Source organism: Garra rufa, chromosome 23 (genome assembly GCF_049309525.1).
Source record: "Garra rufa chromosome 23, GarRuf1.0, whole genome shotgun sequence".
NCBI classification, from domain to species: Eukaryota; Metazoa; Chordata; class Actinopteri; order Cypriniformes; family Cyprinidae; genus Garra; species Garra rufa.
In genome coordinates this window covers 15,450,466-15,461,850 of record NC_133383.1, presented here as the reverse complement: position 1 = coordinate 15,461,850, position 11,385 = coordinate 15,450,466, and the positions used below count along the sequence as shown (strand labels likewise).

The 11,385-nt window shown below is 37.2% G+C and overlaps 1 protein-coding gene across 1 annotated transcript in view; it reads right to left on the bottom strand.

The window, feature by feature from the left end:
- Positions 1-5,789: 5,789 nt before the first annotated feature.
- The window catches only part of uvrag (UV radiation resistance associated gene), a 150,931-nt gene continuing 145,335 nt past the window's right edge, over positions 5,790-11,385 (bottom strand). Inside the window, exon 15 of the mRNA XM_073829373.1 lies at positions 5,790-9,822. Within this exon, the coding sequence (XP_073685474.1) occupies positions 9,111-9,822 (712 nt within the window). The 3' untranslated portion in view covers positions 5,790-9,110. The remainder of the gene's footprint in view (positions 9,823-11,385) is intronic.

Sequence of the window (11,385 nt, the reverse complement as noted above, 5' to 3'; positions counted from 1 at the left end):
AAGTTTACATACACTTGATTCTTAATACTGTGCTGTTACCTGAATGATCCACAGCCGTGTGTTTGTTTAGTAATAGTTGTTCAGTTAAACTGCCTGCTGTTCTTCAGAAAAGTTCTTCAGGTCCCACAGATTCTTTAGTTTTTCAGCATTTTTGTGTATTTGAACCCTTTCCAACAATGACTGTATGATTTTAAGATCCATCTTTTCACACTGAGGACAGCTGAGGGACTCATATGCAACTATTACAGAAGGTTCAAACGCTTAATACAAGCTCCAGAAGGAAAAACGATCCATTAAGATCCAGGGGTGTAAACTTTTGAACGAAATGAGGATGTGTACATTTTTCTTATTTTGCTTAAATAATAATAAATAAATAAAAATTTAGTACTGCCCTTAAGAAGCTACAGAAGATAGTTACATGTTCCCCAGAAGACAAAATAAGTTAAATATACCCTGATTTTCAAATTTAAAAAGTTAATGCATTGTTGCCTTCTAGAGCAGTGTTTCTCAACTCCAGTCCTCGGGACCCACTGCTCTGCACATTTTGTATGTTTCTGAGTCTGACACACTCAGTTCAGTTCATGAATCTTTCTACTAATGAGCTGATGATCAAAATCAGGTGCCTTAAATGAGGAAGACATACAAAATGTGCAGAGCAGTGGGTCCCGAGGACTGGAGTTGAGAAACACTGTTCTAGAGCATCAGTGAGCATTTCATCCTTCTGTAATAGTTGCATATTACAGTCCCTTAGTTGTCTTCAGTGTGAAAAGATGTATCTCAAAATCATACAGTCGTTGAAAAATGAAAGAAGGGGACTTATGAACAAACATCAGTAAACCAAAAAAAAAAAAAAAAAAAAATCATTCAGGTAACAGTATTAAGAATCAAGTGTATGTTAACTTTTTAACAGGGTCATTTTTATAAATTCTATAAAATTATTTTCTTTTGTGAACTATATGTACATGTCTTTTATGAGAAATATCTTAATGCAAGGTGTAGGTAAACTTTTTACTTTAACTGTAGACCAAAAATAACATGCATAGTGACCGTATACATTAATCTGCATAATATGGCATTAATCTGTCTGAAATCAAACTTGTAAAATTGGATGTAAATGTACGAATGCACTGGCATTTGTCCACCAGTGTATCAGACTTACAGTATCCCTAATTTAGAAAGACTAACCTGCAGCCAGTTGGCTGGAAGCAGCAGGTGTTAACAACATCTCTGTGCTAAGTGATGCTGGATTTGCTCAGGCTGTCAGCCGAGCTGCAAAGTCATTTTGTATTACACGAGAGCATTCTCACCTATAACAGCCCCCTATGGCTAGAGGAGAAAGGAGAGAAGCACTGAAGTAAGAACACAACAGGAGAAAGGGGATGACAGATGGAGCGCTAGTCACAAATCACATAGGAAACAGACAAAGAAACATCCATGCATGGTCTAAGATAACATATACATCCAAATTTCAAACACAAAGGCATACGCTGCAAACATGATCCGCCTTTGCCGTTATGAGAGGGATTACGGCGATTTTGTTACCTATTGTTAAACAAAGGTTAGTCTTTTGTAATTTAGGGAGTTTTCCATGTTGTCCACTCTTACGTCTGGTGTCAGTTACGTCATCGGCACCTGCTAAAGGTAATTATAGAAAACCGCACAGTGCAAAAGTCTTAATTCAACACAAAATGTGAACTCGAGCTCGTCAGGGTTTAGTGAGTGACGTCAGTCTCAGGCCATTGTGTCCAAAGCTTCAGTTTCCAGTAGAGGTCACAGAGCAGCGGTCACGGTCACCTGACTGTTTTTCTTTTTGGAGCATACGTGCCCCAAATGGGTCCAATTTAAATACTGATATCGATCCAATAGTATCCGTTCCACTCAAATGCATTTCAAGAGGCCAAACATGAGACTGCAGAGAGACAAGGAGAACAAGCAAAGTTCACTCTCATTATGGCTATTGAATATAAACATGATGTGATTTTAAGCAATGAGGCTTATCTGAGCAACGCCAAGAACTTTCGAGAAGTGATTTGTTCTGTTGGGAGCCGTGACGGCGGTGACAGCTGATTGGATGGCAAGATGGATTGGCCTTAAACAAGACTAGGAGACTTTGAGGCATTTCGATGCTAAGTCAAATATATTAATAGATTGCAGCATACAGATGTGGAATCATAAATCTTGCAGCTGCATCATGGATTAGAAAAATGTGAAATATAAAAAGTATTTTTCAAAAATCATACACCATCACCGTGATAATTTTTCAAATCCAACTTGTCTGACTTTGTGTTCTTGTTATTTTGGCAAACAGGAATGACCAACACTAAAATTTCACTAAAGTGAAGTGAAAAGCTGTTTGTAAAGAAACAAATCCTCCATGAAAGTGCTAATAATGCCTCCTTCAGTGAAAATCTAATTTTCACATCAAAATTCATTTATTTCTTTAGAACGGTTTTGGCTTATGCATATCTGTGCATATTTCTCTCCTGATTCACAAAAGACAACGTTTTCACTGGACAGAGAAATTGGATTTTAGCTGGAACAAACATGTAGCTTTTCACTTCACTACATAGAATTGTGTAGATTATGTCACATTGTGATGTTTTTATCAGCTGTTTGGACTGTTATTCTGACGGCTCCCATTCACTGCAAAAGGATCCAATGGTGAGCAAGTCATGCAAAATTTCTCCAAATCTGTTCTGATGAAGAAACAAATTAATCTAAATCTACACTTGGATGGCTTGAGGATAAATACAACAAATGTATTTTTCTCAGCAAATGTTCATTTTTGGCTGCATTACTCCTTTAATCTACATCCAAACAGGTATTTATAGAAGCCATTGTGTCAAAGTCATTGTGACTTTTTTTTTTCACAGAATTGTGATACAAACTCGCAATTCTTACTTTTTTTCTCTGAACTATGGGATATAAACTCATAATTGCGAGTTATAAAGTCAGAATTGTGGAATATAAACTCACAATTGTGACTTTTTTCTCAGATTTGCAATTCAAAATATAAACTCACAAATATTTCTCGCAAATGCGAGTTTGTATCTCACAATTCTGACTTTTTTTCTCAGAATTGTGATATAACTTGCAATAGGGGGAAAATAGACTGATATGTTCTCAGAACTGCATGTTTATATCTCACAATTTGGACTTAATTCGTAATTGTGTTATAAAGTAGTATAGTAGTATAAAGTATTATAGCAACAAAAAAAAAAAAAGAAAAAAAAAAAAGTCACAATTGTGAGATATTACGGAGCCCCTAAGGGGACGTGGAGCAAAAATTAAATAAAGTTTAGTTTCGCGTGCTCGCGTGAAACTATCGCGTGCGCACGTGAAACTATCGCCACAATTGCGAGTTTATATCACGCAATTTTAAGAAAAAGTTTGATTCGCAAGTTTATATCTCGCAATTCTGACTTAATTTCTCAGAATTGCAACTTTATTTCTCACAATTGCGAGTTTATATCATGCAATTTTGAAAAAAATTTTTTTTTGCGAGTTAATATCACACAATTCTTAATATAATATATAAAATAATATAAAAGATAAAATAATCAAATTTATTTTAAAAAATTACACGACTGAAATATATTTAGTAGAAGCATATTTTAAATAAAAAATATTTAAAAAATTTAAGACTTCATGCCAAGCATCATATAAAACCATATACAATATTACAGTGATAATGAAAATGATTTACTGCCTTGAATTTATTGGCTGAATTTTAAAGGTAGTGGACAAGCAAACTCAAATCACCTAAACAAAAATAGCGTTACTGATGCTTGTTTAAAAAAACAACAACAGTTCCCTTATTTCAACAGTAGCTTTATAACATTACGGTTGAACCATTGATGTCACATGGACTATTTTAACAATGCCCTTACTGCCTTTCTTGGGCCTTGAATGTGTCAGTTGCGTCGCTGTCTATGCAGGGTCAGAAAGCTCTCAGATTTCATCAAAAATATCTTAATTTGTGATCCGAAGATGAACAAAGGTCTTACAGGTTTGGAACGACATGAGGGTGAGTAATTAATGACAGAATTTACATTTTTGGGTGAACTAACCCTTTAAGCCACATGCACTCACGTCACGTAGAGGTGTTGTGGGAAGTCTGAAGGGTTATTGTTCTGTTGTAATCCAAATATAGGCTTTTACAGTATCGCACACAGGCTGAGCATGCAGTGTGATCTCTGAGGCCATTGGGTGCTGGACGCTTTTGTGAGGTGCTGCTGACGAGGAACAGAAATACAGACGCATAAACTGACTGGACTGATTGAACTCCAGCACAGATTGAGCTGAATTAACATGCAGCAGATCTAGAATTAATTCAAGACAGAGGTGCATTGCGGTAATATGGCAGTCTCTAGGGCTTTTCACACTAAATCTGTTGCAACAACATTTTTTTATATGTTGCACTATTTTATATTCTCATTCGTGTGGAAAAGGTCTTTATTTCAGCCATATCAACCAGAATCAAACCAGACTCTAGTCAGTTTCAGCTGTGCTAAATCAGTGCCACTGTTATGACAGCATGAAAAGTTCTAGAAGGTTTCTAATGCGATCTCCCCATCCCATAATAATACATCAGACGTATTCACACATTCCAGCAATTCTGTTGTCATAGCAGTGCCGTCACCTGCTTCTTTGCTGTGTCTAAGATGGGGTGACGTGATTTTCCAGCTAAGCCGACTGGATCTGCTGGATCTGCCTTCAGTCCCAGAATTCCTCACACCTGCAGTGGATTAGCTTTCCAGAAAGACAGTGATGGCTCTCAGAGCCTGAAAGAGTCTTCACTCCACAGCTCTTCTGTCTTGGGAGACGGAACGTTGTATATCTGTGGTTGTGAGGCGTCTCCGGCAGAGCGATTTGTTTAAGTGGCAGCACTCTGTGTGAACAACAGTACCAAACAATTATATCTGTCACAGAATTACACATAATACATCATTTATAGAGCAAAAGCAAAAGGAAATAGAATGGGGGAAAATTTTGAATTAAATGACAGCCCTATAAGAAATTTTAATTTGATAAAATGCACAGAATTACTTGATGCAGAATTCATAGCTCTATATATACAGTGGAGATCAAAATTAGACAACAACCTATAATTTTCTTAAATTTCATGGTTACTGCTTAGTCCTGTTTAAACTTATCCTAACAGAAATAGAAGGGCGTTTTTCTAAGCATATTTCATAAATTGTATCGTGAAGCACAGCATAAAATCTTAAATGAGATATTTGAAAAAGAACCCAGATCAAAATTAGAGAACACTTACAGATTTTCACTGAGACTGTAGGTGAGGTGACTGAAACCCTGCGACAGGAGGTTTTCCAGATGAAGGCGAAAGAGATGACCCTTTCAGCCACTGCAAGCGAAGTTGGTCATTTCAAATGATTTCTCGAATATTGCAGATTTACAATGACACTAAGTCCCCCAAAAAGGCTGGTTGTCCATGTAAGACAAAGGCACAAGAAAACAGGATAATACAGAAACTCTCAATGGTGAATCGGTTTAGCACTGCAGCTGGAATTGCTTGCTAGTTCAGTGCTGAACAGGGTTTTTTTATCTCATTTTGACCAAAAAAAAAAGTAAAATAATTTTTATTTTGTTGAAATGCCTTTGATATTTGGTAAGTAGAACAGTGGTATACCTACAGCTAATATTCCTTCAAACTTTGAGCGATGAGGATTAACAATATTTCAGAAAAAAATCAAGAATTTGATCTCCACAAAACCAGATTAAAATACAAAAAGAGGGCAGAAAAAAGAATGAAAAGCTTGAGTTGCTCATTTATATAATTAAACTGTGGTCTTTAATAATAAAACACCCTTCATACAAAAGTATATGTACAGTGTCACAGCAATTTATGGAAACGTGTTTCTTTGTATTCATCTTAAATACAACATTTATCAACAGTCATTCAAGGAAAATCTACAACAGACAGGAAATCAAACAAGGGTTTCAGGCCAGGATGAAATAATGTAGTCAACCATTACTTAGTCCTTCCTGACAACACTGTGGTCTCTTCTTAAGATTAATTAATACATTCATGATGTGATTCCTATGGAAGAGGACCCTGCGACTTTTGTGTATACCTGAAAAGCTGGAATAAAGGACACCAAAATGTAAGTGCTAAATACTGCTTGGGGGGAAAAAAGCACATACAAATGACTCTTGAAAGTGTTGTTTTTAGAGGTTGTTACATTGAAAACAATGAGGATTAAAGGCATAGTTGACCCAAAATTGAAAATTTGATGTTTATCTGCTTACTCCCAGGGCATCCAAGATGTAGGTGACTTTGTTTCTTCAGTAGAACACAAACAGTTTTTGCAAACCATTGCAGTCTGTCAGTCATATAATATCAGTCAATGGGATCCACAGCTTTGAGTGTCGAAATAAACATACACAGACACAACCAAATTAAACCCTGCGGCTCGTGACGATACACTGAGGTTTTAACACACGAAACAATCACTCTCTGCAAGAAACACGCGCCACAGACATTGCGGTGGATCTGAGGTAAAAAATTATAAATACTGTTAAGTTTCTTGCACAGAGTGATTGTTTTGTGTGTTAAGACCTCAGTGTATCGTCACGAGCCGCATGGTTTAATTTGGTTTTGTCTGTATGGTTTTTTTTCTCTCAAAGCCGTGGGTCTCATTGACTGCCATTATATGATGACAGACTGCAACGGTTTGAGTTAAAAATCTTCGTTTGTGCTCTACTGAAGAAACAAAGTCACCTACATCTTGGATGCCCTGGGGGTAAGCAGATAAACATTACATTTTCATTTTTGGGTAAACTATCCCTTTAATACCATAACGAAGAAGAAAAAACTGCAGTGAATGCAGAGGAACGGCCATCCTGCTCCTCTTCAACAGTATGCAGTGCACATCATTTGCATTTTGGTTTTTCTGAATAACTGTACACAGAGGGACATTGACATTAAAGAAGCTTCAAGGAAAAAGTTAGTTTTGGAATAAAGACCCAGCAACCCTGAAGTTCTCAAGCCTGTTGTTCATGCCCACGGTATTTTATATCTTTTACACCATGCCGACACTGGAAGTGAATGATATCGCATGTTTGTATAAAATTTCATTTTGTACAAATTATTTTAGTCTATTTTGGTGTAGTGGTCAGAATTAATTTATATGTAAATGTAGATAAATTCATTACAATCCAAATATGATGATTTGAACAAAATGTTATTTTAGACGGATGGGAAAAATAAACCTGGAGTGGCTGGAGTTGTATCTAGAGGAAAAAGTACTCGATGAGAAGTGGGTGCAAAAATAGAATCAGGCCGTCAACAATATGAAGTAATGAACCCTTCAAGCGTAGACAGATTCGATGCATATAATAGGAGCTATTGAGTTCTGTTACTTGGTGAAGTGCCGCTCGCATCCAGTGTTGACACAGCATCAAACTGTGAAGCACAGCTGTCAGGATTTTATAATTCAGGGTGAATAAATCAGAGAATACAAGGTCTGGAAAAAAGGGGGTTTGCGCAATGTGCATGCGCATGTTTTTCATCTTCTGGAAGCAGGACTCGGTGTGTGCAGCGTGAGAAAGGGTGTCATTGGTACAAGGAGATTCCTCGCCCTTTCAGCTGGCCCAGACCAACAGCCATTCTTCCTGGCACAGAGCCTGGTATATATCTGGCTTTGCTTTCAGGTTGGTCCTGGCACACAAAAGCTCCCGCTGTAATACTGAGTGGCATTTAAAGGAGTATATTGACCCAAAAATTAAAACTAATTTCTCATCATGTTGTTCCAAACCTGTGTGACTTTCTTCTATAAAGTGGCATTTAGAAAAGTAGCATTTTCTTTTCATTTCTATATCTTACATTTAAAAATAAGCTTTAAAATCTAGATTTCAGTCGATTTTAGCATGAGGATATAGGGGGAAAAAATGACCTAGACCATAAATAAGTTCCTCAAGTTTTTAAAGGGTTAGTTCACCCAAAAATAAAAATTCTGTCATTAATTACTCACCCTCATGTTGTTCCCAAACTGTAAGACTTTCTTTCATCTTCCGAACAGAGAGCTTTTTCATCAAAATATTTTTAAATGTGTTTCTAAGATGAACGAAGGTTTTACAGGTTTGGAACAAAGTGAGGGTGAGTAATCAATGACAGAATTTTCATTTTTTAGTTAATTAACTTAGGTTTTTGTTAACAAACGTGTGTATTTGACAGTTTAAGCGCAATAAGACATGAAAGAGAATTTAGTTTAGTACTCTCATGCCATGTGACAGACGCTTTCTGTTCGTGTGTTTTGAATGTGTGTGCTCAGAAAACCCTATATCAGAAGTTGAAACTAATGGTTTAAAAAGCATGTTTTCAGCGTGATAAAATACGATAATCAAAACCAAACAGATGTTTTTTGGCAGAATAGTAAGGAATAATAATAATAATAAGGAAAAAGCTGTAAAGGCAAAGTCCTAATCTGAAGAGACATGCACAAAATCAGCACGTTTCTGCTTCCGCTCAAAATAGGCATTTTCAAAATGATCTGTGATGTATTTTGAGCTGAAACTTTACAGACACATTCTGAGGACAATACTATGACTCAACAGAACAACAGTTAACTTTTAAACGTCAAACGAATCACACAAATGTTGAAAGGTGGCAAGATTGCATACCCAAAATCTCACTGACTTTCTAAGTTCTTCGGACTAAACCAGTTCTTGTAAATAACTTCTTTTGTGTTCCACAGAAGAATGAAAGTCATATGGTTTGGAACGACATAAGAGTGAATAAATAATGACAGAATTTTAATTTTTTGGGTAGAATATGCCATTAAGACTATGCATCCATATACCCAGAAAGACATCCATCAAGTATTTCAACCAAACATTCTCTTTATTTCACTTTAAAGGATTATAGAAATGCTTCGAGAAGTGCAAATTGGTCAATATTCCAGATTTTTCCTAATAATATTAATAATTATTATAACAATATTAATTATAATATATTTCTTTATGTAATGTCTATACTTGTTGCAGTCAGGGTGAAATATTACGCAGGCTCAGCCTCATGTCACCGACCAACTTGGACCCCAGTCACCCTCTGACCCGTTTCTCCAGGCCCACATCTCATTTCCCAGTCATTTTTCCGAGTTCTTTCGAGGCCGTCGGAAGCTAGACATGTTTTCTAGTGCATAGATGCGCCGCGAGACCTCCTCAATCCCAGCAGCGTCGAACTCTCCCAAAACCTGTTCGTCGCATTCAACCGCAACCGCGTGCTCCACGGGGATACACGGGTATTCGTCCAGTCTGGCGCCGCCTCCCAATCCCAATCCTAATCCTAGTCCCAGCCCTGTGGCTTCAGTGCCCATAATTTCCTCAGCCTGCTCCACAGAGCAGCACAGTTCGGCTGCGCCCGCAACACCCAAGCCTATACCCTCGCTGGGCACGGCCGAGCCGTTCATGGCTCCCGGATGCTGAGAGACAGAGTCAGACGGTAGTGTACTGGCTATGTCCGTAGATATTTCCAGAGGCTTCTCCGTATGTGCCTCGGACACAGTCTCTCCATCCTCATGTGTATCCACAGTCTTACCTATTTCAACGCTCACAATCTCTGCTGACGGCGCTGATGGGACTTCCGGAGTCGTCATGGGATCAGGTTGAGTCATGGCTGTGGTGTAACTAGGCGGAGGGGTGTGGAATTTCTGTTTATCCACATCTGAGCCGGTCCGCTTCCGGACATCCCGTTCAGGGGAGCTGGACAGGGTCGGAAAGCCCACTTCGGATGCGGTGGAAACACTGAGATGAGACTTCAGAGGGACGGGGATGGACATGGAGACATGGTGCCTGTCGCTGAGAGAGAAAAAAAACAGAAAGAGAGGCACATGGTTATGATTTTCAGAATCGGGAAAATCGGGAGAAGTCCAGAGATGGGAAAGAAATTGTAGAGTGTGAAGATGGAACTCTTTGTTGCTGATGGATCGTCTCATAATTCTTTTCCACACAACGAGAGCCTGGGAGAGCTCAGTCAAGGTCTCTGATCCTCAACCTCACACACGCACTCAAACAAATACACTCGCAACCCCCCTAAAACACACACAGCTGTTGGACTACATACATCATCTGAAATATGACGTCTAGAAAGTAAAACAATTGTATAAGATTCGTCATCCTTCACGAGGAGCTTTCACGGAGAGCTGAAACAAGCTGCAAAGTTGTAAAAGCAGCATGTACATGCAAAACCAGTCAGGACATCTTACATTGAGGAAAAAAAAACAGGAAGTCAAACTCGATGTAAAATACTTATTAGATGCACTCACAATTTTTACATTTTGAGAAGAAATTATCACTTTAATTTAGCTAGGATGCAATAAATGTGTTTACATTGACAGTAAAGACTTATAAATACTAATAAATGATGTTCTTTGAACTTAAAAAGGAAAAGTTTCCTGGGCAAATCAGCATATTTGAATGATTACTGAAGGATTATGTGACACTTAAGACTGGAGCAATGATACGGAAAATTCAGCTTCGCATCACAGGAATAAATTACATTTTAAAACATATTAAAATAAAAAGAAGATATTTTAAATTGTAAAAACATTTCACAATTTTTTACAGGAAGTTTCTTTTAAAAACATTTTAAAAAATGACTGACCCCAAACTTTGAATGTCAATGTAACTTAAGGAAACAACCTGTAATTTTGAAGATTTTTAATTTTTTTTTTTTTAATTACTCACCCTCATTTTAGTCCAAACCCATTAGACCTTTGTTCATCTTCGAAAAACAAATTAAGATATTTTTGAAGAAATCCGACACAGAATAGAAGAAATTATTTTAGTTTTGTTGTAGCTTTATAACATTACTGGTGTCACATGGACTATTTTAATGATGTCCTTACTACCTTTCTTACAGAAATTTCATTTTTGAGTGATCTTTCCCTTTAATACTTAGATAAACTTTCCATTTTCATGTGAGAAATAAACTGGAATAAATATAAGCCACAATTTTAAACATCTGTTTTTTACTTATTATTTGACTGGACTGCAAAAAGTCATGATATTTTTCTGTTAACTGGATTTAAAATGTTAAAAAAAACAGCATTATTTCTGAAATGATACCTAGATGTCATTCAGTGACAAATGTAAAGAATGTAAACAAACAAATGTAAACAAACTGTAAAGAGGTATGCATCAACAATATAGCACTTTTTGGTGAAGAGTATACTATGTAAGCTATGGTCCATATATTTTTGTGTCTTCAACACGGCAGTTTGGATATTCACTCAGTGTCATACAGTATGTGTGGTAGAGATATGCGGTTTAATTCCTGTGTCTGGACGGGCTGCATTGCTACATAGCATCTTTAATGCTGTCCGACCGCAGCGATGAATTTCATTACCAAGAATAAGCAAA